This window comes from Copadichromis virginalis, linkage group LG19 (assembly GCF_057382275.1).
Source record: "Copadichromis virginalis isolate Kocher_CV1m ecotype Utaka linkage group LG19, C_Virginalis_male_GT1.1, whole genome shotgun sequence".
Lineage (NCBI taxonomy): Eukaryota > Metazoa > Chordata > Actinopteri > Cichliformes > Cichlidae > Copadichromis > Copadichromis virginalis.
In genome coordinates, this window is record NC_140636.1 from 22,289,974 (window position 1) to 22,316,598 (window position 26,625).

At 40.4% G+C, this 26,625-nt stretch overlaps 2 protein-coding genes across 5 annotated transcripts in view; both read left to right on the forward strand.

Annotated features, from left to right (window-relative positions):
• Positions 1 to 2,261, forward strand: part of slc8a3 (solute carrier family 8 member 3) — a 132,941-nt gene extending 130,680 nt beyond the window's left edge. For all 3 annotated transcript variants that reach the window (XM_085441920.1, XM_085441921.1, XM_085441922.1), the window contains one exon: positions 987 to 2,261. In XM_085441920.1, coding sequence (XP_085298046.1) covers positions 987 to 1,363 — 377 coding nt within the window. In that variant the 3' untranslated portion in view covers positions 1,364 to 2,261. The remainder of the gene's footprint in view (positions 1 to 986) is intronic.
• On the forward strand, positions 2,262 to 26,175 carry map3k9 (mitogen-activated protein kinase kinase kinase 9). 2 transcript variants are annotated; one of them, XM_085441918.1, is made up of 11 exons: positions 2,262 to 7,833; positions 9,050 to 9,463; positions 14,923 to 15,103; positions 17,891 to 18,039; positions 18,355 to 18,530; positions 19,059 to 19,299; positions 21,152 to 21,274; positions 21,407 to 21,572; positions 21,704 to 21,816; positions 22,188 to 22,964; positions 23,918 to 26,175. In XM_085441918.1, the coding sequence occupies exons 1-11, from the start codon at positions 7,446 to 7,448 to the stop codon at positions 24,370 to 24,372; spliced, it is 3,183 nt and encodes a 1,060-aa protein (XP_085298044.1). In that variant the 5' UTR covers positions 2,262 to 7,445; the 3' UTR covers positions 24,373 to 26,175. The 2 variants fall into 2 exon arrangements, with proteins under 2 accessions (XP_085298044.1, XP_085298045.1); XM_085441919.1 differs by having other exon boundaries at positions 21,431 to 21,572.
• The last annotated feature ends 450 nt before the right edge of the window (positions 26,176 to 26,625 follow it).

The following is a 26,625-nucleotide window of genomic DNA, read 5'->3' on the forward strand; positions in this document are numbered from 1 at the left end:
TCATTATTTTTGGGCCTTCGGTTTATGCTTGGATTTGCTTAAAAAGCTGACTTCATGTAGTTCTGCCCATCAAACCTGATTTAGCAGCATTTCAATCAAAATCTAATGTTACCAGTACTGAGTCAAAGCAATTAAGATTAGCTTTGTTAAGACTCTTTTAACTCTTTTATCCACATATATGTACTGCTCTAGAAAACGTATAAATGAAATGCCATAAAATGTTTTTATTTTTTCTGCGCTTATTTGAAGCTGTTGCTGTGATCAACACTGTAGCCTCACACTGTGGAGTTTGCGTGTTCTCCTTGTTATTGTGTGGATTTGCCACAGTTTCCTCCCACAGTCCAAAATAAAGAGCGTGCATCTCAGGTTAATTAGTAATTCAAAATGCAAATAGATAAAATTCTTAAGTGCATAGAAAATGTGCTGTATGAATTTATATGTGAAAAGGATCAAATTTGTAGAGCTTTGTATTGCGCTTCAAAAGGTTTGTAAGATTAGAAAAGGGCTATGAAAATGCCTTCCCATTACCATAAATGAATGAGGAGAGAGCATTAACTCTAAAGCCTATTCATTGTCCTGTGCTCATTCTCATTTCTTTATTTATCTTACACTGAGCCTTAGTGCAGCCCCTCAGTTCAACTTCTGTCTAGAATAAGCAGTTTTAGCTCCCTTCTCCTTCCCATTAAGGCAGCCTTCTTCTGATTGGCTGCCCCTCCAAAACCTCTGAAAAGACTAAACAACATGTGGATGACTCATAGCCAGAGCTGTGGGGATATTGCACTGATTGGTATCATATGGAGCAGAAATAACTTGGTCTACAGTGTACTTACCTTCCTCTTTACGTCACTAATCTGCTGCCCACCAGCACAATTAGTTCGTGTTTAAATTCAGCTGCTTTCACCATCACAGCTTTTGTGATTTATCCACAACATTTAAAATAATTACATCAAATTAAAATATTCATGACAGATGGTTTCTCTCTACAGACACCTTTGCCAGTAAAGTAGCAGCAGTCCAGGACACCTACGCAGACGCCTCCATTGGGAATGTGACTGGCAGCAACGCAGTCAATGTCTTCCTGGGAATCGGCATGGCCTGGTCAGTGGCGGCCATTTACTGGCACATGAAAGGGAAGCCGTTTGTGGTGGAGGCCGGCTCGCTGGCCTTTTCTGTCACTCTCTTCACCATCTTCGCCTTCCTGGCCATCTCGGTGCTGCTTTACCGGCGCCGGGCCCACATCGGAGGAGAACTGGGCGGGCCCCGGGGACACAGACTGGCCACATCAGCCTTCCTTTTCAGCCTCTGGTTTCTTTACATTCTCTTCTCCAGTCTGGAGGCCTACTGTCATATAGAGGGCTTCTAAACAAACAAAAAAAGACTCCAGTGTGACACAATACAAACATACAGGGGTTTAAAGTACAACTTTAGAGGTAAAAGAGTGAATTCTCACTGTGGAATTTAGGTCAATCTTGTATGGAAAGGACAGGAGAGGGTTTTCCTTTACACCTCCCTACTCCTCTTCCTCTCTCAACCCCTTCTGTAAGGATGCTTGGAGGTGTGTATCCTGCCCTCTAGTGCCGACAGGCCTGGCTGATAAAGAGCGACCCTGAGCCTGTGTGAGTGTGCTTACAGTTGGGATTGGGATACCACCGAGTACAGAAGATGGCGATGCCAATAGGTGGTCCTGCATTCCACTGGAAGAGACTGCAGTCTTATATCCGGAGAGGGTTGAGTTAATCAGAGGTCTATATTTTTCTCAACATCTGACGAGAATGACTTTTTTTAAAAAACAAAAAAGTATTTTGGGGATAAAAATGCAAAAAATAAAAGAAACAAAAAACGAACACACAAGGACACAAAGAGGAATCAAAGAACTATTTTCAGATCTATGGAGTAACAAATGATTATAGTGAAAATGGGAATATGTTGTTGAGTGACAGTGGGATGGATTCATAGTATTTATTTTTATTTGCATAGTTTCCTAAGGAGCACGGCAGAGTTGTCAGAAATTACACGAAGAGGAAAATCAGCAGCGACAGCGTCCGTTCATACTGGCAGACGAGTCACCATTCAAACAGGAGGGGAAGAGGTGGACACCGTGAACATGGTCAAACTGCCCTGAACATTACTTCCGTACTCTAAACGTATCTATATATAATATATTTCCATATTTTCTGTATATTTTGAATATTTGTTTAAATGTGGTCACCTTCTGCTCTAACAACAGAGGCTGTGGCTAAGTGGGAGGGGAGGGTGGGGGATAAACTATATAATGGAACGATGTCTTCACATTTCTAAGAGTTATGTATCTTGCCTAGGTAAAAGTATGACATTGTATTTTATTTATTTACTGATATCTTGGTCTCACTCAAGTTTTCACCTTTTCAATCAGAAATCTGAAAATAGGAAAAAAAACAAAAAAACGTGTTGCTGCAGAGATAAATTCAGAGGTATTTTTGTACTTTTCCTTCCATGCACTTTGCTGTATAGTTCGACTTCTGGAGAATTCTACTTGTACATGTGCAAAAGGCCAATAAAAAGGTGTCGTTATGGACTGAACAGAGTGCCTGTGGAGGGAAAGGCGTTTGCTGCAGCTGCCCACAACCACCAGCTCTTTGCTCTGCTGAAGAACGTGAGCGTTTCCTTCTTATATGGTGCATGAGCTTTTATTTATCTATCTATTTTTTTAAGCTTCATTAATTGATTGGAATCATGGAATTAAGGGCTTTCCAGGAGCACATACCCACTGAATTTGGCTAAGATCTCTCTTTCAGGTATCTGTACAATCACAAAAAGCTTTCTCCTATGGATTGGTTGTGCGCTTAGCTTTTTAGCTATACCAGATGCCCTTCATTCACCATCACATGGTTACATTAGAAAAGGTCCTTCAAAGGTAATAGGTTTTGTGGGGTTTCACTGATTTTTTTTTTCTGTGACACTTTGGTTAAAGCAGACAAGTTTAAGTTTAGAAAAGACTATTATTAGAGTTATAATCCATCCATGTCAACCGTGTCATTTAGAGCAGAGGTGTCAAACTAAAGCCTGGAGGTCAGAATGGGCTATGTTTGGCCTATGATGTAAAATGGGTTTGACATCCCTGCTTTAGGTCCTTCAAGCATTCAAACTACATATATTTACAGAGGTCTACAGACACCCTTGAAATTACTTTAACCAATAAAAAACAAAGTCTAATATTTAGAGTGGAACATTTAGGTACCTAATCTGCAACCAGCCACCAGGTTGTGAGTGCAATGTCGCCCATCGTCGACTGTTAATGATGGGCATATCCATCCTCACATCATCCATTGGTTGGTCTCGTTATGATGACATGAGCTGGGCATTATTGCTGTTGTCTTCTCTGTGTTTCAAACCAGGAGATGATGAGCAAACATCTGACAGCAAACTCCTGATATCCTGGATAATCCCCCATCGATAACTCAGAGAATAAACTTCATGTTTTATTTAGTATTACCTGAAACTAGCAATCAGCCCATGAATTCATCATTAAGTGTTCACTGGGGTTACAGAGTGAGGATTTCAGGGTTATTTTTTCTTCTTGCTCATTATACATCCACAAAAGTCACCCCCTGCTGGTCAGTTCATGCATGGACTTGACCATCTTTTATAATCTACTTGAGCTTGAAGGCTGAAATAATAAAGTATGTAATAGCTTTAGAGTTTTCACTTTCTTTGAATTATCACTGAATATTTAAAGGAAAAATTTGTTTACCTGACGTGTGCAGAAGGCTAGCTTCATTTCCGATTAATTGCAGGCATTTAGCACAAATGTTCAGTTACTAAAACTGCTAAAATACTTCATTTCAATACACTTTCCATAAATTTATTTCATAGTTAAGAAATGGTCATTAGTGCAGCTTTGAAGTAATTAAATGTTTCTTTGCCAAAGTCTACAAATGTATCCTTCCTTAGAATTATTATTACTGTATTAGTTTTGTATGTGTTGCATAATTTTGGCCTCCTTTTGCTGTAGTCACTATGTAAAGAGCAAGTGTCAGCGGTTCTCCGTTTGGGGTGAAACTGCTCAGCATCGAGAGCTGTTGGTGTGGGCGTGAGAGCAGCAGGTAGCTCCAGGTTGGATTTGAAAGTAGCCCGATATTAATAATGAACTACGTTTAACACATGACTGGTGCTTTGTTTTTAAAACAAGAGTTTAAAAAACTACAGAAACTCCCAAAGTGTCAGAAAACATGTTTATTGAATAATTTGAAAGTGTATGTGGGAATTGATTCTTGGCTAATTTTAAAATCACCCAAGAGATTACCAAAGAGGAGGTGGGATGCAACATCTGTTTTAAAGTATATAAAGAAAAAATATATTGGAAAGAAAAAACGTTTTTTTAGAGTAGGCGACAGTAAATGGCAGTAACACTGTATTTCCACAAGGGGGATGTCAATCTCCAGTCCCTGTGGTTGTTCCTTCTCTAATTTCTCAGCACTCTCCTCCTCTTCCTCAGTGTTCTTCCTTTGTGGTGAGCAGTGTTGTAAATACGTCTCGTGGCTGAATCGGATGCTCTTTTCCTGGCCCTGGACCACACATGCTCACCTCACGCTATCTCTCTTTCTCTCACACTATTTCTCTCTTACATATAAACACACATACGCATATATTCAATGAAGAGCGATGGGTCCACTGCTGCACAATAGGGAGGACAGTTGGAGGGGCTTGCTGTCCCAATTCAGATGCAACACAAAACAGATAATGTACATAACTTTCAGTGTATGTTTACATAGACACAGTTTGGGTGTCCTGGGGGGTAAAAAGCATGACAATACAACTCTCACATCTCATCTACAGGTTATCTGCAGTCGCTTCGTCTGAGCCAGTGGAAGTGTGAAGTTTTTATTTCTTTCTTCTTCTTTTTTTTGCAAGTCACAGGGGGTCACTTTGTTATCTGTCCCTTTGTAAAAATCCTGCAACAGGAAATATTTTGGTCCTCAGTTGAACAGGTATTCATGAACAAAAGGAAGTGCCAGTGTTCTTCCTTTTATCCCTGCCGTTAGTGGCTGTTTATATTGTTCATTTGGTTGTGTTTTTGGTTTTATCTGCCAGGACTTATTGAGTTGAAACGTTGGCCAGTGTGTGTTTGTGTGCTGTGCATGTTGCCGTGCCGAAGCCAGGCTGCGCATCCTCTTCACACCCGTGTGCACAGATGATGTGCACGCCGATGATGATGCTGTTGTCGTCACGGGGACGCAACTCAAAATTGGTTCTGTCATTTTGTCGTATTAATACATGTCTTAAGTCTGTAAAAAAAAAATTATTTTTTTTTTAAAAACATAATCATACAAATCACTTCTGAAGGCACCAGTCTTTTTTTCTTCTTCTCTGTCTATAGGATGGCATTGAAATATCACCGTGCAGTAACTGGACTAGTGGTTGATGATGTTGTAAGACACTGTGGAAGGTTTCAATGATGAGGTGAATACTGTTCTTTTAACTTTGTTTTTGTGTAACAGAAAAGGGGCACGTTTTAATGGATGGGTATGTTTTCCTGGCCTGCAATGAGATGTCAAAAATAAAAAAGCAAATTTCCAAAGTGTTTTGAGATTAAACAGTTTTGTTCTTTTTTTCTGTGAAATAAAAAAAATGTTTTCTGGTTCATATGCAAACATTGGTTTCACTCATTTAAATCACCAGGAATCCAGCAACAAACCAATGATTTCATTAGAATTCTGATAAGATTTCAAGGCTCTTGTGTTAAGTTGAGTTTGACAACACAAGAAATCTCAGTACATATCATGTAACTGCAGCTTTAAAGCATATTTCGAGTATTAGGTTGTTTAGCCACACCTCAAATTGCCTGCTGTTTATGGTTTAATGTTTATCCTGATGCTGTTAAAGAAACCAAGAGCCGGCAGTAGAGGAACTGCTTTGTTAGCATTTTTCTAAACCTCAGAATCTTCCAAATTTATATTTGACACTTCTTAAAGTCAGCACTGAGGAAACACAACCATAAGCAGATAAGAAGCAACTTCTAACAAGGATTATTGTCAATGTCTGTATATTACTCTTTTTGGAAAACATTAAATCAAAGCCTCCTTGAGAATCTAAAACTCTTTTTTCCCTTTTCTTTTGTTTTCTTTTCTTTGTATCATTCTTAGTTCAATAAATCCATCATTTTCTTTCCCACTCACAAAATAAATGAAGTCTTTGTTTGCTGCTTCATAAAAATAAGCCTGTTAGAAAGAGCAATTGTCTAATAAGCTTGCATAATATTTTTTTCAACTATATCAAAATATGGAAGCTCTTTTGTGCCAAAGGAGGAAAAAAGGATGCAGATGATTTTTTAACAATATTTAGGCCATAATTTTTTATTCTTTAATCTTTCCAGCTATTACTTCATATTGTTTATTTAGTGAGGTCAGATTTTAAGTTTTAGCCTCGTGCTTTTGACTTTATCATTCTTACAGGTTAATTTTAAACTGCTTTTGACATGTTAAGTAAAAAAAATATCGAAACTGAATAATGCTGTTTATATTTTCCATGTCTTTTCTTATGTTTGGGTGTTGGGTTTCCATCATGTCAGTCATCGTGTTTTCACATTATTTATTTACATCCATGTTGCATCCGTGCAAATACAGGGTGCAAATTAAAACTGCAAGCAGCTTCTTATAAAACGTGTCAGGAAGTGGACTGAAGCAGAGGACTCTTGTTCACACTTGTTTTCTTTTGTTCACTTGTGGTTTCCATTCAGGCTGAGAAAACAAGTAGATCACTTTTATTGCATTTCCACTATGGAGACTTTCTAAAATATAACATTTAAGGATAGTTATAGTTTTTGCAAATAGGCTGGAATTAATTAAATCAATATAAAAGTGGGTTGCAGAATGCCAGCTGATTGGATTTCAGCTATCTATATACACTAATTCTTTAATCACATTACTAAAATAGTGAGGGTTGTTATGTTGTCTGTTTTCTTTTTGTTTTTGTTTTGTTTTGGGGTTGTTTGTTTTGTATTTCAGGAAATTGCGCATGGAATTTAACCCTAACTTGAGTATTTTTGTTCTGGTTTGTTTGGTTTTCTGAAGGCAAACGACTAAATAAAAGGACACTGTCTTGGGACAAGGGTGGGAAATAAAGTGTTGTTGACGTGTCTGTGCACCAATAGGACGCCGGGGATGATTCCCACGCTGGCACAATTGGCTTAGAATAAAGACCACTGCGTCCGAGAAGTTGCAGCGATGATTGGGTGTAGGATTGTGCATTGAAAATAACCAGGCGCTGCATGTTTGATAGCAGCCAGCTGAGACTGAGGGGCGTGCGATGCAGCAGGATGGTGGTTTCCTGCAGTGTTTGTGTGCCGGATTAGCCGCTACTTAGCTCCGTGTGTGTGTGTTGTAGAAGCAGGGCGCACCGAGCCTCCAGCCAGCCGCGCCAGGTGGATGCGCCTGCAGTGATCCAGGTAGTCCCTATGGATCGCGTCCATGGATGTCTTCAAACCCGCTTTGGACAGTAGTAGTCCTAAGGCGTGCGTTTCTTCAACGGAAGAAGCAGAGGAAGATGTCTTTCGCTGGCCCACACCGGCAAATGGCATCAGCGCCGCGCCGGATACGGGACCAGCCGCACCGGGCTTCTGGACGGCCGTGTTCGACTATGAAGCGACTGCGGACGACGAGCTCAGCCTTCGAAAGGGGGATCTGGTGGAAGTCCTGTCCAAGGACTCCCTGGTGTCAGGAGATGAGGGATGGTGGACCGGTATGATAGCAGACCGGGTAGGCATCTTCCCGTCTAATTATGTCAGCAAAGGCACCGGCATTCCGGAGGAAATACGGGCCACTTCAGAACAGCAGTACCCCGTGCCTCCTTTGCACCGTGAGTATCCCACTGTGCTTCATACTTCTGCTAATGAAATAAATGTGCTATCACTGAAAAGGAGCACAGGGCTGCAGTCTTTTCTCCTATCTTTTGTCAGAGGGGGAAAACCACGTAGAGTGCTGTGTCATGGTAGGCGCAGTGCATTCCTGTTGGCCTAGAAACAGGATGCCCCAAGCATCCTTACAGCTTCAGGACCGCTATTCATCACACGGCCTTTCAAACAAACAGTGATGCACCCCACCTCAGTTCTCAAATTACAACGCACAAAGTGTGCAGGATACAAGGCAGGAAGCCTGTCACAGAACTGGAATCCTGTAGATATTCTTAGATGAAATTTGAATGATGTTATGTGCTTCAGAAAGGATTTTTTGTCCAGTGTCCAGGTGCAAGAGAGAAAGAAATGTAAAATTCTTCTCTTAGGGAAAAATAAAAAGTAACTTCTGGAGGGAAATGTAGGGCCAATGCCTCAGAAAGATACACTGAGCATAATTACAAGTAGCTATGTGTACTAAACTGTGAAGCCCTAAATGAAAATACTCTTCCTTCTTATTGGCCTTTAAGCAATAAAGATGCTCCAAACACCGGTACAAAGCCACTGTTTTTTGACTGATAACTACAAATCTGCATGTGAGCATATGCAGGTGTTTTAAGGTAATAAAACACAAACTATCACATGCTATTTGGGCAGACCAAACCACCTCAGCTGTCTTTGTTAGCAGCTGTCTGAGTCTTGTTGGCTTTCATGTCTTCATACTGAGGCAGCTGGCCTACTTTCACACACCTGAAATATTCATCAAGGTCAGTCTGCTTACTGTTAGGACTCTACAACATGAGCACATACAGCCTCAAACACTTAGTCTGTTCACATCAGCACATAGACCTTCTTTTCTATATAACCTGCATTTATTCCTTCTCCAGACATTCTAGCCAGATTTTAGGACAGATGCGTATCCTTGTGTAACAGCAAGAGGGATAGTTTCTGAATTTGGGGCAGCAGGGTGGCTTAGAGCTCTAAGAAGGCCTCCTTCAACTCAATGACCTGTTTTTATGATCCTTGCTAGCAAGCATGTACCTTGTTGAAAAGCAAAATGGGGAAATCCTAAAGGCTGCAGACAGGTTGACCCTGACTTCTAATGTCACTGGATGGCTGTAAGTACAAATACACTTAGCTGATGTTTATGTTTGTCTCATATGTGTCTTCTTTGTTTCTCAGTTCTTGAGATTGATTTCTCAGAGCTCACCTTGGAAGAAATTATCGGGGTTGGTGGTTTTGGAAAAGTCTACCGTGCAATGTGGCGGGGTGCAGAGGTGGCGGTGAAGGCAGCACGACGGGACCCCGATGAAGATTTGGAGCAGACAATGGAGAGCGTTCGCCAGGAGGCCAAGCTCTTTGCCATGCTCAGCCATCTCAACATTATGGGTTTGCTGGGAGTGTGTCTGCAGGAGCCTAACCTGTGCCTGATAATGGAGTATGCCCGAGGAGGCCCTCTCAACCGGGCTCTAGCTGGGAAACGCATCCCTCCATGTACTCTGGTTGACTGGGCTGTGCAGATTGCCCGAGGCATGCACTACCTCCACTGCCAGGCTATTGTCCCCATTATTCACCGGGATCTCAAGTCCAGCAACAGTAAGAGTCATCTCACTTTGCTTTTTATTACCAAGTTTAAGAACCAATGCTGAAAAATGGTGAAAAAGGCCCATTTTCATATTGTGTGTCTGATCTGAAAAACAGGTTTCCTGAAGAGAACATGTTTAAAAAAAAAGAAAGAAAGAAAGAAAAGAGTATCTGGCTTTGTTCTTAGAGACATGGCTTACTATTTTATTGTGAAATATTCAATTAATTGAACAACTTTCATGCATAAGTTATAGCATTCAAAGCAATAAAGGTCTGTGATACATCATAAGTCTTGCCATATGTGTGGGCAAAACGTGAAATATGCTGAAATGGACTTTTATTTAAGTCGACAGCATTAGTTTTCAGTATTTAGATACGATAAGGAATGTAATTGCCAAACAAAAGAGAGGCCAAGAAGTTATTATCTACACCCAGCAATGCCACGATTGCAAAGACTGACATGACTTTGTCACTGATACTAATCACTGGTGCTTAACACCTCCAAACAGCCCTCACCCAAAGATATATCATATTACAGTCTTTCTGGGACAATAATAGCTCTGCTGATGCACTATTCAAGTACCACATGAAATGAATTTTGAAAGTAATGCTCATTCTGTGACCTGCACTGTTTGTATTCACTTCAGGAATGAGAGTAGAGAGGAAAAGGAGTTTTCGTGTGTGTTTATGGAGCAGTTGTAATCTTGCATTTTACTCAACTGAATCACCTAAATCCCAAGCCTATTAGTGAGGATTTGCCCAATGCTCTGTCCCAGACTGCCTATTGGAGGCTCTGACAATACATAGCCCAAGCCTCTTCCCTGCCATTGGCTTGTTCTGCAGTGATCAGCTCAGACGCCGCACTTCAATAGGGTGCTTTAAAGCGTTAAAGTCAGTCTAACTGGTTACCATCCTGGGAAATTAGGGGAAAACCCATGTCCTCATCACGGTACAGGAGCGCTGCAGGACACCGCAGTTGTCATTTAGCTATTTCAGAGTTATGCCAGTGATTATTTTTCCCCCCTCCGTTGTTTCTTGTGACTCAAAATTTAGTTTACCTAGCAAAGACATACATAACATGAAAGAATATCTATCTGTTTTTCTTTAGAGACTGCAAAATCCTTCCAAAAAGTTAAGATACTATCTAAAATGTAAATAAAACAATTTCAAGCCCTATATTTAAGTTTAAACTACTACAAAAACAACACATGAAGTCATTGACCTTGATACTAGGACTGCTACAGGACTGAATTTAAGCACCAAACCAACATCCCACAGATTCTACATTTTTTATTAGTAATAGGGGGGGGGGGGGTCCATCAGTCTGCAAAAGACAGAATGGTCATATAGTTTGACAGTGAAAGAATAATATTTATTTTGTAAAAAAAAAAAAAAAAAAAAAAAAGATTCAGGGGAGTTCATTGTCTATAGAACATGGAGGACTTCAGAATTTGAAGAACTCTCTAGATGCACAGGAGAACTCTGAAAAATAATTGATTGGCAGCAGTCTTCTGGCTCCCAGGTAAAAATTCTGTAATTAATTCACTGCTGACTCATATCACTGTTGGCATGAATTGTAAAAACCTTGGCGATTCCTTAATCTGATTCTTTAATTCTTAATTTGATTCTTAACAATCAAACTGTTCGCCTTTCAGTGCTGTGGTTTCTGAGTGAATGCCTAAAGGCCTATACTGTAATGCTCAGTTATATTTTGTATGTATTCTACACTGTTTCTACACAAACAGCTGCTTTGGGCCTGAGCTCATTTAAGATGTACTGAGCTGAATGGAAAATTGTCCTTTTGTCTAACAAATCAAAATTTGAGCTTACTGTCAGAAACCTACAGTCATTTAAAAATAAAGTACACCCTCTGGCATTTCCAAGCTTTCACATATCGGGAAAAAACAAAAATATCTGGTCTTTAGCAGGTCTTAAACTGAAGTAAATATAACTTCAGATGCACATGATATATGTCAACATATTACATTATTTATTTAACAAAAACTAAGCCAGAAATGCAGATGCAGTGTTTTTAAACTAAGTATGCTCCATGAGTCAAAAGCTTGTAGAAACACCTTCAGTAATATTAGCATAAAGTAATCACTCTCCATTTGACTTTATCATTATCTCACATTTTTGGGGAGAAATTTTGGTCTACTCGTGTTTTCAGAACAATGCTTCAGTTTATTGAGGTTTGCAAGCCTTCATTTATGCACAGCACTCTGATGGTCCTAGCACAGCATTTTAGTCCGGTTGAGGTCTGGACTCTGAACCGACCACTGTGACACCTTGATTTTTGTCTTTTTCAGCCATTCTGTTGTAAATTTGCTCCTGTGCTTGTCAGGTTACATGACCCACTTTCAGCCAAGCTTCAGCCTCACATTTGACTTTCAAATACTTCGGTAAACAGAGGTGTTCATGGCCGACTCAATGACTTCAAGGTGCTCAGGTCCTGTGGCAGGAAAAAACAACCTGTCACAGTGCTCTGCAGTTGGTATGAGGTGCTTGTGCCAATGCTGTGCCTGGTTTTTCCCAAACTGGCGCTATACATGATGGCCAAACATCTCCACTTTGGTCTCGTTTGTCCAAAGGACATTATTCCATTGCAGCACAGCTTACTGTAGCTATGATACAATGCTAATGATAGCCACATTCATTTTAGAGACAAGAGCTTTCTGCTGGAAAAACTTAAAGCCGAACTTCTTTCATTCTTTTTCTGTTTGCCTTACCATGAACTTTACAAGCTTGGTTAGCATGTTAAATGCTAGAGTCTGACACTGGATTCTCTGAGCATGGCACTGTCTGACCTTGAGCTGAATGTCCTGGGACATACATTCCTGAGAAGACTGGCAAATCTCTTGAATGTTTTTCAGTTGTGAATCTTTCTCACTGCAGAACGATGAATCTCAAATTGTTTGCAAATGGTCTTATTAGCCTTCACAAACTAATGGGCAGCAACAATTGCTTCTTTAAGGTCATTCCGAGTATCTCTCCTCCTTGGAATTGCATTGACATATACTTGAATGCTGCCAAAACTTCTGCTTTTATAGGGGAGATCACACATGCTAATGATCAATTAATCAAGTCGTGTATTTGATTAGCATAACTGGCTGCTACTTACTGGAAGCAGTAAGGGTGTACTGAGTTTTTCACATTCTGCATTTTGGCTTAGTAAAGCTGCTAAGAACCAAATATTTATATTTATATATATTTTGAAAAACCACTATGTAACATTCAAAAATAATAAGCGGTAAATAAATATGTGTAACTGTAGAAGTTAATGTAGGTGTATTTTCTTTATGCAATGACTGTATGCTGCCATCAAGATGACATCTCCAGGCGAGGCCTTTGCTTATTCCAGGAAGACAATGCAAAAACATATTCTGCACATTTTGGGAGATCATGGCTACAGGTGCAAGGCTAACTGGTTTACAGCCCACACCTGTGCATCACTGAAAAGAAAAGGGACACATTATTAAACAAAAAATACAACAAAGGGGCTTCTAAGCTGTTGAAATAAAAAAAAATGCTTTCTGGTTCATATGCAAACATTTGTTTCACTCATTTAAATCAACCCTGACCGTTTTAAATATAAATTCGGCTCTGGTGTTAAGTTGGGTTTGACGACACAAGAACTCTCAGTACATATCATGTAACTGCAGCTTTAAACTGCAGTTGAGCAACTGAAATCCTTTTTCGAGCATGGGAGAACATTTCATTTTCCAAACTACACCAACTGGTCTTGTCAGGTTCTTCAGTTTCTTCAGGATTAAATATGATACAATTCAACAGTAAAGATACTCATCGTCAACTTTATTTCTATTAGATTCAAAATGAACACTTACTTAAAATGAAGACAGTTATTCTCCGTTTCAACATTAGATATGTTGTCTGTAGAACTTTTTTATGCATAGTAAATTAAACAGAAATTAGGGCATATTTAGGTACATGTATCTGAGTTTAGTTTAAGAAATTCCCCAATGAAAAATTCCCCATTTTATTCTATAAAGTAGGTCTCTTTAACATCCAGACAAATGAATTATAGTGATTAGAGAAGTGAGACACTGCCTAGTCACACGCTGCTGTGGTAATGAAGGGTTTGAAGGCAGCATCATGCAACTAATCCCCCAAAAAGGCAGAAAAGTTAAGATTTCTTTTTGTAACACAGGAACTGATCTATGTGGAAGTCTCATTTTCAGTCTTACTTGAAGTGTTGGCCAGATAACTGTCTGGTCTAGAGCTGCATAACTCTTTTTACAAAGAAAGTTGGGAGTTCCTTGAACTATTGCACATTCTTGGTCTCCAGAGACTTTGTGTTTTTGGCCATCCTCAAGCTTCTCTTCTAGCGTGAAGTGTACTTGGTATGACTGTTTTTACAAAACATGGTCAAAACTTGGCCCATATTTTAAAAAACAGTTTTATTAATCCACCACATCCTATTTTAACCTTATATTCCATCGTTTGCTGACCTGAAAACCAGCTTAACTGCAACTCTTGCTTTAATGACACATAGCTTTGCTTTTCATTCTATCCCACTAGGCAGTATGCCATTTTTATATCTGAACACTTTCCACTGCCTCTCTGGCCTCTCCTTCATAGCCATTTGGTAGATGCTCTTATCTAAAGCACTGTGCATTACAGTGAGAGGAGCATTTTTGGCCTCAAGGGGAATCAGCTGTGTTTGTTTCATGTTGTAGTTCCCTATCAGGAGTTACTTTAGCCATGTGTTTGGTTTCAGTTTCTTTGAAAACTGCCCGTCTAGCATTAGAGCCACATGAGCACCAGATGAAGGGGGTTCTTGATGTGCACCACAGCCTGCAGACACACCCTCCACTGGGCACGGCCACAGCAGATGGTCTGGCAGTGCAGAGCTGAATGGGGGAGAAGGAGCATGTGGTTAGGAGGAGTCCTGTTTGGCTTGCGCATGTTGGGATTGGGTTCTTTTTTCTTTTTCTTTTTTTTTTTAATGCCTAATGGTGAAAATGGGTGTGTCACAGCAGGGTATTTGTGTAGTTTAAGCATATTATCAGTGTTTATTTGAGGTTTGTGTTGTTAAAATACATAATGAGAGGATTGTCACTGATCAAGGGTGGTGGTTTTCATCTCTGCTTTACTGGAGTAGCTCACCATTTCTTGGTTTCTCTGTTTGTTCTCTCCTTTTCTCTTCTCCACTTTTATCCTTCCAATCCTTTCATCATGGCCTCCCACCAACCGCACCCTGTTTTGTTCAATCATTACATGTCCAATTTTTTGCGTTTCCACATGCATTGTGTTTTATCATGGTACTCCTGCTGCTGCCTTCCCCAACATTTAAACATTTCTGATGGCGATTACTGAAACCTTTTATTTTTACGTCAATCCTCCCACCAATCTGCACGTATACCTCCCCTTCCCACATCCTCCAACCTCTTCCCCATCATGCAATAAAATTCCCTCATCACTTCCCCCTCCTACATTGCCACCCTGTCCAGTCCTTATCCTTGAGAGGGTTGAGATGGAAGATCTCAGCAACAAGACTCTGAAGATCACAGACTTTGGACTGGCTCGAGAGTGGCACCGCACAACCAAGATGAGCGCTGCCGGCACCTACGCCTGGATGGCTCCTGAAGTCATCCGCTCATCTACATTCTCCAAGGGTAGCGACGTTTGGAGGTGGGCAGGGGAGGGTGTTTTTGCAGGGAAAAAAACCAAAAGCATCATGTTGTGGAACTGGTCTGAAACGGTTAAAACACCACGCACTAGAAAAAAGTTCAGCCCGGGCAGCAGTTGCCATAGTGACAAAGCACAGACTGACACATGGGAACAAGAACATTATGTTGAGTTTTATGAGAAGGGTATACAAATGCAGTGCATGTAACCGTAGCTTTATGCACTGTGATGTTTTATGCCAACGGATAATGAGGAAGCAAAAAAGATCAATATTTTAAATATTTTTGCAATCACATATCTGATTTACAGAAATGTGTACAGAGAAACACCTGCAACCCTCACACCCATAACTGCTAAGATATACTGCACATACTTAGCTCATGTGTTTTCATTTCCATATTTAATGTGAGAGCAGAGGTCCCATACATTCATTTCAGTGTTATTTGTTATGCTAAAAGTTGAAAAGGCCGGTCATCTAGTTGATTGATTTACAGTACTTTGCAGTCATGTTTTAAGCAAGACTATCAAGCATGTGGTGGTTTTAGCTTCTAATATATGAATATTTGTCTCCAGTGGTGTATCACTGGGTGTCTGGATCATTGGTCATACTAAATTAGCAATCTGAAGATGTCAGTGGATGTTCTGATCAACTGGAAGGAATATTTGTCTGGAAATAATCAGCAGAATATTTAATAAAATACATAACAATGCCCTGTTTATTTGGAGGATTTAGATATCATGATTTAGCCTTATATCCTCATTTCCATCTCCATGCTTTTATTCTTAAACTGTGCTCGAGTAACTGCATGATTTACAGGTCAAAATAATTTAAATTTATCTTTTGTGCTGTCCTTTGGTGAATCCTCTCAGTTCATGCATCTGAAATAGGCCTTTTTAGCTTCCTTCACAAACCCTTTAACCCAGCTTTCTTCTGATTGGCTGCCCTTCATTAACAGAAGGGTTACACAGTGGGTGGGTGGGTAGTCTGTGCTCTCAGCCAGAGCTGTACTCCTGAAGTGACAGCAAAGAGGATATCCCCACTCTGAGATATCATACAGAGCCAAGAGCAGTCTGAAGCCAAGTCACACCAACTCAAGCATCAGTGTATGTAAATGAGATGACAATTGTTCCACTTTGAATGTCTAATTTGGGTATGTCATTTCAGTGTGGGAAGCATATTGGTGGTGGGTTTAGCACCGTCAGCTTTGAGCCTGCTGGTCACCTGGGGCGTTTCTGTGTTGATTTTGCTTGATCTCCTTATGGATGCACGCGTTTTCTCTGGGTGTTCCGGCTTTCTCCCACACAAACATGTCAGGATAAAAAGTTATTTTTAAATTATGTGTAGGGGTGAAGTGTAAACAGCTGACTGTCTGTCTGTGTTAGCCCTGTGATGTACTGTCCAGGCTGTCTCCCACCTCTCGCTAGGGCTGCACGATTTTGCATAAAATGAGAATCACGATTTTTTGACTTAGAATTGAGATCACGATTCTCTCACGATTTTCTTTTCCAGTATAAATATTTATTGCACTTATTAACTGCACATCAACTTCGTAACAGTTGAGACTGAACATAAAAACAATAAATAAACATAAAAACAACAAATGTTCTGTATCACGTGGTATAAGGCTCCGCCCTTGTCATTTGTTGAGCAGGAAGAGTGAGCACTTGTTTTCATGCAGAGTACGTCCCGGATCAAAATGCGGTACAATCGTCGTCGTCGTCGTCCTTCTTTTTTTTTTTTTTTCTTTTTTTCTTTTTTTTTAAATCGTTGTCATTTGGAAATGAGATCGCACATAAGTATGAATCGAGATCGCGATTTTCTAACGATTAATCGTGCAGCCCTACCTCTCGCCTAATGAAAACTGGGATAGACTCAACCCTTCTGTCACCCTGGTTGGAAAGCCAGTTAAAGGAATGAATGAATGAATGAATGAATGAATAGACTTTAAAAATGGCTAATTTTCAAAGTTCCCTGACGTTATTGGATTAATAACTTGTTCACGTTATCACATATAGTGTGAGAATTGTGGGAGCCAAGACCAAGAAGTATGCATTATAAAAGTAACTCTTTTCTCAAGAGTGCAGACAAGAAAGGGGAATTATTTCTTCTTCCTAATCAATGTTCCACCCTGATGTAGCATAAACACAGATCAAATACAGTAATTCCTAAGAACAGAGGTCTGTTTTGACCTGTTTAATTGCTATATAGGTGAACAAACTGTGTAGACAGTCAGGTCATAGTTTGTGTCATTACTTCCAAGTCCTTCTGATTTAAATCTGTGAAGACTAACCTGTCATACACTGATCTTCACGCATTCCTGATTTATTTGATTTCTTGGTTATTTAGCTCCAGCATTAGTCACATGGATCTGTGAGCTTCTTTTCTGTCCTGTTGACATTTTCTCATTTTGACCTTTTTATATCTCACCTTGGTATTTACATGAGTGGTGCACAAATGCAGTGCCACACTAATCTTTTTTGACATTTATTCAAATAAAATGGATTTGGTGAACACTCACAGTCTCTTTCAGCAAGCATCGTACTTAACATTCATATATTCATACACACTTTTAGCTTTAGAGGCACACTGACAGATATTGTGCAAGTACTTCTGCATGTACATTAAGCTCCTTTCTCCTGAGAGCACACCAGAGAACCTGTTGATGTTTTTTTTGTTGTTGTTGTTGTTTTTTTCAGTTATATATCCAAATTGAATTCGTGAATCTTTCAGTTTCTGGGTTTTTTTTCAGCAACTGTTTTTTATCTTTTCCTTTTTAAAAAATCTAAAAGTTATGGTGTGCTGTTGTGGGAGCTGCTGACTGGAGAAGTCCCATTTCGTGGTATCGATGGTCTGGCAGTAGCTTATGGAGTGGCGATGAACAAAATGGCCTTGCCAATCCCGTCTACCTGTCCTGAGCCATTTGCACGTCTTATGGAGGGTAAGAAAAGAACATAATTTAATGTTCATGTGAAGTGTCGCCCTTCAGCTTAGATGAAAGGAATCACATATATATTTGAGATTCAGAAGCAAATATGTTAACCAGATGGTAGTTTGTTTTCCCAAACATACCACAGATTTTCTTTCTATTTTTTTTATTTTATTAAAAATGAGATGGTTAACTACAAGATTCCTGTGTGTTCAGATTCTGTGAACCATAACTTACAAGCATCAAACTTGCACAGAATATTTTATTACTTTCTGGAAACAGTTAAAGAGCAAATTTGCTTGGATTGTGTTTCATCTGGTGCCACAGACTGCTGGAGCCCAGACCCTCACTCTCGGCCACAGTTCACAGCTATCCTAGACCAGCTGACGGCCATTGAGGAGTCAGGCTTTTTTGAAATGCCAGCAGAATCCTTCCACTCTCTCCAAGATGACTGGAAACTGGAGATCCAGGACATGTTTGATCAGCTGAGGACCAAGGAAAAGGTAAAGATGAGAGGTCTTTGATGCAGGTAGTTTGGAAAATTGCTGGTTAGGATTTACAGTCATTTGAGGGGGGGGGGGGAGTGCATTTGTAAGGTCAGACACTGGTGTTGGGTGAGAAGGCCTGGCTCACAGTCTCCCCTCTAATTCATCCAAAAGTGTTCTGTCGGGTTGAGGTCAGGATTCTGTGGAGGCCAGTCAAGTTCTTCCACACCAAACTTACTCATTCATGTCTTCGAGGACTTTGCTCTGTGCAGTTATGCACAGTCATGTTTGAACAGGGATGGGCCATCTCCAAACTGTTGCCACAAAGTTGGAAGAATGAAATTGTCCAAAATGTTTTGTTATGCTGATGCATTAAGAGTTCCTTTCATTGGCACCAAGGGGCCGAGCCAAACTCCTGAAAAACAACCCCAGTTTTGGGATGTCCTGAGCTTTTCTTTTTCCCATTCACTGTAAATACAGCTTTGTTTTTGCTGTACGTTTTAGTGTTGGTGTTTTAAATTCACCTCTTGTATTTGGATTTCCCAGGAGCTGAGATCGTGGGAGGAGGAGCTGACCCGAGCGGCACTGCAGCAGAAGTATCAGGAGGAGGCGTTGAGGAGGCGGGAGCAGGAACTAGCTGAACGTGAGATCCACATCCTGGAGCGAGAGCTCAATATCATCATTCACCAGCTCTACCAGGAAAAGCCTCATGTGGAGAGCAGGCAGGGCAAGTTCCGCCGCAACCGTCTTAAACTTAAGGATGGAAACAGGATCAGCTTGCCTTCAGGTAATGAAAACAAAATATGGTACTTAAACAAAAATCATAGTTGCACTATACAATATTTCACCCTTGATTGATTATAGCGAGCTGAAATGAATTTATAGACTCCGCCTGTATGTTTTGCCCCATTGTTTATGCAAATAGTTGTAATTATTACCAATTATATTTTTGTTTGTTCATAAAGACTCATTCCCATCAGCATGACAAGCACAGTGTCACATGATCAATAAAGTAAATCATACTGACAAGATCTTTAACAAATGTGTGGTTTTTGCTGCTTTTATTGCTCTTAGTTGGAATTTTTCTCATAAAAAGCTTTTTATATGGCCTTGTGATGACACTGAGACATTGCTTCGAGCTGTCTTCAACTTTGTCACTTGAGTCAACATAGCTGGGGTGTAGCGTCACACTCAGATGACAGATAATAGCAATAGTTTCCTCATGGGTAATCACAGACTATATATAAAAGATAGGTGTCACTTCCAAGCCCTACAAGTGAAGGCAGTATGTCCCAGTAAGTCCCTTTCTTTATGATAACAGAAATTCTTACATTTTTCCCTGAAATGGAGTAAGTTGCAGGAACTTGTCTCACTGAAACAACTGAAAATGAAAACATGCTGCAAATAATTAAAAGAAAATGGGTTGGGGTATACCTACCTTTACTTGACATATATTATCTTGAAAACAAAAGCAGTTCTGACAGATTTGTATAAAAAAAATAAATGACAGGGTCTTTGTTCACTTTCTTGTATGTTTTTAATTTCACCAAACAGCAGGACATCAATCTTTTTCACTTCTTTACTTGTCTTTTCATTGCTCATACCGAGGCTCATACCAAGGCTACTGGCGTGTGGCTGGCTCTGAGCTCTGGATAGCTTGAAATTTAGCCACTTTTCCTTTGTTAGTGTCTCTGAAATGTTTATGCTCAGCTGGCTGGGGGTGATTTAGGTTTGTTGGTATGAATATTTTCGTGGTGGTCCCCCTACAACAGGGATGTGAAATGCATTTTATATTGTGGGCCACATACTACTGACTTTGATCATTAGTGGGATGGACCAGTGAAACTACTTGATTGCAGTATGGATGGCAAATTGGGGGGGAGGGTGTATTTATTAATAGAAAATCTATAAAACTGTAAATCTGTGTACGCCTTCATAATTTCAAATGGCATCCAGTGTGCCGGATTGGAGTCTTTGATAGGTCAATTCTGCAGCAGCAGCAGCATTTAAAAAAATAACCACAGCTAACTAAATAACAAAATTACAATAAGTACAATAAAAGAAAAATATTTAATTAGTTAGTTAATAACTAATTTCATTACAAGAGAAACTAAATCTCACTGAGGTCAAAGGCCAAAGAATAAAAATGGGTTTTAAAACATGTTTTAAAAGTGGACTCATATTTAACAACCCGCCCTACAGCCCTATTTTAACGAACTGTGTCTTCTTCACTCACAATGAAGAACTCGCTAATGGTCATAGCCACACGCTAACATGTTGTTAGAGAGTGAATGTGCACATGCATGAAACGGACTGGCTTGTAATCAGACAATCGGGACCTCTAAAAATCACTCAAATCAGTGAATGTGTAAAATGAATGTGTGATGTCCATCTTTTATACAGTATCTGTGCATAATGCTGTACAACTCTGACAATTTTCAATGATTTTAATAACATACGCACTCAATTATCAGTCCAGACATTGTAGAAATAAAGATTAATCAAAATTGTTCTCCATTACTGCTGCCAGCTATTCATGTATTATAATTCATATTACTTTTTTTGTCTTGGATTTGCATTTACTAAGGTACCGCATACACAATTAGAAAAACTAATGCAAGTCTGATTAAATATTTTAGATTTTCAGCACAAAATCACTGTGCAGGCATCTCCTTCCCATGATCGACGGAGGAGTTTGCTTAGCAGTGGTTCCAGCCCTCCCACTAGTCCACCGATGTTGCCTCGCCTGAGAGCCATCCAGCGTAAGCATAATACAGTTTTTTATTATTAAATTCCATAACTTAACTTTCCATCAAACTTGTTATTGGCTCGTGTAGTTTCCTTTTTTATTTGTTACTATTCTTTAAAACCCATTTTGCATTTTCTTTCTAAAGATTTAGCAATATGTCATTTTGCAGTCACGCCGGGGGAAGGTTGTACAGGTTGGGGTCGCAACACTTGTTTTCAACCTGATGAGGAGGAAAGTGAGAGGAAGGGGTCAAGAAAGAAGGGCAGAACTCGTGGATGTGGCCCCTACAGGGAGCATAGCGCTGATGCAAGGTGAGGAGACTGTAGTTTTGTTGAGGTTTTGTGGAGTAAGGCTTATACTTTTTTTGTTGCATTCCAATATTGGAATTGCTTCCAGAGTTAAAAGGCATGATTTGGAATACAAAACCCTTTCTTGCTCACAGTGTGAAGCCTCCCCATGAGGGCAGCCGACAACGGTCCTGCAGTGCCCCAAACCTCCGCAGATCCCCTAGACACAGCCCAGCAGTGCCTGGAGTGCCAAGCCTTGTGGAGATGGGTGAGCAGGAAGAGCGTAGTAGATCTGTTTTTGTCTGACATATGCACACTCCACATTATATTAGAGGGAGCTGTAGCTTAAAGGTGGCAGGCTGGCTGGAAGTGAGCTATTTCACTCCCACACAGTTCTTAGTGGTTGGCCTGGCAGACTCACAGATGTGCATGTTTGCAGCTGTATGAAGATTATGTACTTTCAGCAAACTGAATTTAGAAAGATGGAGTTGAAATACTAATAGACTTCAGGTCATTTCCACTATTAAACATACACTATTGTTTCTGTCAATATATCAAGAAAGAAACTAGTTTTATGTTTATGTTGTTTAACCAATTAAATAAGTTTTATAGTTCAAACATGGTACTTTTTTTTTTCAGAAAATGAAGACTGCTGCTTCACTACTGAACCAGGAGCAGCTCCTGGTCAGTCCTACCTCTGCATTCCCTTCCATAAGGAGACCCACACTGCTGCTGCCACTGCTGATGGTGATGGAGATGAATACTGCCTCAGCAGTCAGGTGCCAGGAACACCACCATGCAGGAAGAGCCCAGGTGGAAGCAGACGCTCTGAACTGGTTTTGCTGGGCTGTGGGGCTCTGCTTGCAGCCGTCGGGCTGGGCTACAACTTGCTAACGTTGGCCCAACCGGAAGAGCATATCAAACCCCGCTGGGAGGGCTTTTTCCACAGAACGGGGAGCCAGAGGCGAAGCACAAGCCCCCCGACGCGCAGACTATTCCGGCGGGAAAGCCCGCTCAAACCGTCGGCACCTTCACTACCTGAACGAGGCTTACCCTCCTCATACACACTGCTGTCTTTATCATCAGTGTCTGACTGCAACTCCACTCGCTCGCTGTTGCGCTCTGACAGCGAGGAGCTGTTGGTCTGCCGCCCTGCCTCACCGCCCACACAGCCTCCTCTTCCCTCTCATGTCTCACAGCATCAGGCCATCCAAACTCCAATCAACCCACTGGTCAACACACACCTTGAGAGCTTCAAGCGCAACCCACGCCAGTCGCTCACACCCACACATGTTCCCTGCACCACAAGTTCCTCACGCAGCCTCCGTCGAACGCCATCAGACGGAGCCATCAAGAAGAGCTGCCCACCTAATAATCTGGAGCCATTACCGGAAAAAACAACATTAGAAAACGCAGGTAAAGTGTTGACTGTGTTGCCATGTTGTGACTATGAGTATGAATGGTCTGTGCAGGTTCTCAGTCATCTAGGTCTTAGTAATCTAAGGAGCTTGGAAAGAAAAGCAACTGGACTTCTTTAAGATTCTTGAAGACGTTTCACCTCTCATCTGAGAAACTTCTTCAGTTATGAAGCATGAATGGTTGCCTGTCTCTTTATGTTAACCCTGTGTCAGACTGGCGACCTGTCCAGGGTGTAACCCACCTTTCGCCCTATGGCAACTGGGTTAAGTTCCAAGTCTCCCCCAAGTCTGAACTACATAGATAGAAGAAAATGGATGGATGATGTTTTGTGGACTAATTGGATTTGTTTTTCTGGTTCCCATGATGTCTAACATAAATCTATGGAAGACAGAAGCCTGGGAATCAGGATTAACAGTGTTAATTAAGCATCACCACCAGCATGTTGCTATTATTATGTTGTGATCATTGCATTAGCCATTAGCTGAAAAAAAACAAACTGTGTGGAAAAGACAACATTTAAACAATCATATTTATTTTAATTAAATGTTTTCTCAGTAGGTAAAACCAAAGACAAATGTGGATGTGGCTTACAAATCTGCAAAGAGATGCTAGATTGCAGCTATATACTGCCTCCATTCTGAAAAATGTGTAGCTGCTAAAAGATTTTCTGTTGCAAAGTCTAAAAACCTGCGCCATTGCTCTATTACCTCAGTAAAAACCTTTCCTGTGATTAAGTGAATTCCCAGTCGGACCTCATAATGTCTTGTTCAAGCAAAGTTAATGAGTGAGTCACAGCATTTCTACTATGTCCATCGTTTATATACAGTCTGTAGGTAAAGCATCCTTAATCGGATGATGTTGTTTAGAATCATTTCCCACTAGCTGATATTTAATAATAATATCCTAATTTTTTGCCAAACAATTAGCCAACTTTTATTCTGCTACAACAGGTGGCTTCAGAGTGTTAAAAGAAGACTGTTCAGAGGTCCCTCGGCTGCCCAATCCAAATGTTGTCTTCCCACCAACACCCCGCCGTCGCTGTCCTCCTGAACGCCCCAAAACCTTGGACTTTGTGGCACGACCTCGGCCTTCACCACGAGCGCGCTCCGATGTGTTTTGGGCAGAAGCTAGGCCCAGGGGAAACGGACAGACCCTAGGTAACGGCGACTCCCCTGCCCACACCTCAAGCACAGAGACTCCACCCACTGTAGAGTTCGGGAGAGACTCAACAGTGCTACCCACACCCATGGAGGCCCCAACACCGTACTCCCCACGCCGGAATGAAAATTTGTTGGATCAGCTGGATGAGGGACAGTATCGGGATGGAACAATCCCACTCTGCAGACCGGAGACGAGTCTTCCTAAAAACTCACCTCACCGCTACAAACCAGGATTCTGGTCATAACCCAGCCTGACCCTCACTGGTCCAACACAACATGGAGACTCTACCTGCTGTTAGCTTTTGGATGACCACAAATCTGGGTCAGTTGGCAATCTGGAATTTCTTCACCTTTCTCCATCTACACAGTGGTCGTAAATGCTAGGAAGATATTTACTGTGAAAACACTCCCTTTCTGGCATTTGCTGCAGTAAATCTTTAAATCTTGCATCCAAAACTGCTCAAACAAAAAAATAAAAGAATTTGAAAATATAATCCGACCCAAGCCTGCTCGATTGTTCATTAGAGGAAAGAGATTTCATGTGTCATTTATTTTTTTCTTTCAGACTAAAGTCAGTAATGGCTTTCACCTACATAAAGCTTTGCATACTTGTGTTGATTTTAAGATTGAGTTAAAGATTGTGCATTTAATAAAGTGCACTTTTGAAAAGCATCATGAATGTAAAGCATCAGGTTTTCCCACTGTCAAAAACCTCTGGCTCTGCTTGTCTGTAAAAGCATTGTGTTATGTGAAATCCTCTGTTCATGTATATCACCCACTCCTGTTCTCATGGCAGATGGATTCCTGTTTTGTACTGACCACCTGTTGTCACCAGTCACTTCCACTATCCCAGTGATGGGGGATGTTCTAGTATAATATGTGCACTTCTTTGTATTAGCAACCTACAGTCTAGAAACGGTCTCCGTTAACTAATGTCTGACGTCGTCTCAAGCTCTGTATGGTGACCATAAAGAAGAATGTCACTACCGCTTGGGTTCAAAATAGAGACCATTCGCTCTCCTGTCTACTATTTGGTGTAACCCTGCAAGAGCAGCCAGAAGAGAAACATTTCTCCAAACTAAAAAGGGAACTTTGTGTTTGTAACTATGTAAATTGTCTGCCTCATAAATTGTTGATTAGGAAGATGATGTAATAAGGGATACAAAGTGGCTTTTAGGTTATGTGAGCCTCAGTGATGAAAGACTTCACTTTCAATCAGGCCCTGGTGGCATGTGGAAGTTTAGCCTCGGTTATTTTTATATTTGCGTTTATTTCATTGCATTTATTAATTAATTTATCTGATGTTTTATTTTTATATAATTTGTTTTATTTGCCTTCTGACACTTATTAATGATTTCCATAAATGTTTTTAGGGTTTTCAGTATCTGTGCAAATAAACACTCGGTCTGATCTGATGTTGCACTATTCAACAGATTTCATGACCACAGCTACATATCAAAATTAATTTCATGACAATTTTTAGTCATTTTATTAAATAAAAAATAACAAGGTAGCAGCTTTGAAATAAATAGGTGCTAAATGCATTTAAACTGGGATTTTCCTCACAGATTCTACTTGTTTTAATTTCCTGGACAGGGCAGTTTATAACAAAATAAAATATATTTAGGAATGATTTACTGTGCTTCTGCCAGAGGTTAATCCTGTTAATTGACTGTAAATCTACCACATTAAAATAGAGCAACACTTATGTGAAAAAAAAATGAACAGAAATATTCTCTGACTTCAGTCTCAATGCCTGATTCTCTCATTTTATTTCCAAATGTTAAGTGGCCTCTTATATTTCAGCTCTCTTTATTCTAAGTGTGACCCGATGTACTTGTGTATGTGAATGCTTTTTCAGAATGTGCTCATGCTCAATGTAGAAACACGGTATTTCAACTATGGGCAGTAGTTGAAACAAACTTAAGGTGTCATGTCTGAAACGTTACCACGAATAAGCTGAACTGTTGCTCATGCTGGGAACAATACTGTTAATGACTGATTTGTATTGCACTGGAACACACTTGAGTAAAATCATAGTAAACTATTTAACTGGATCAGTATTTCTTTGTTAAGGCTCTACAATTGTTTATGTGACTATGGGCCATGATGATGATAACACAAGCGTGTATTCACTAGGCCAGTCAGTAGGGTTTGAGTAGCTCAAGAGTAAATTGTGTTGCTTATCCCAGTGAACTATTTTGCATGTAAAAAAATATGTAGATTTTATGTGAAATGTTCAATTTATACCCAAAACATACCAAACCAACAACAGAGCAGCACATACACGCTGATGCTACTCATGATGACACACCCGATGTGCTGTAATACTCTCTGCAGCCTCCTTTGTGCATGCCTCACAATGTTCATCCAGTTTCTTAATCACTTTTCCCTCTAGGGCAGGAATGGGTGATTAATTTTCCCAAGGGGCCACATGAGAAACTGGGACTGTTGTGGGGGGCTGCGCCGATAAGATAAAAATAATACTGAGTAGGATT

Bases quoted from the DNA above. Each gene is read 5' to 3' on its own strand.
- map3k9 (XM_085441918.1), top strand. From the start codon at position 7,446: ATGGATGTCTTCAAACCCGCTTTGGACAGTAGTAGTCCTAAGGCGTGC. The intron at 7,834-9,049 runs GTGAGTATCCCA...TTTGTTTCTCAG, and splicing joins CCCCGTGCCTCCTTTGCACC to TTCTTGAGATTGATTTCTCA. The intron at 19,300-21,151 runs GTAATGAAAACA...TAAATATTTTAG, and splicing joins CAGGATCAGCTTGCCTTCAG to ATTTTCAGCACAAAATCACT.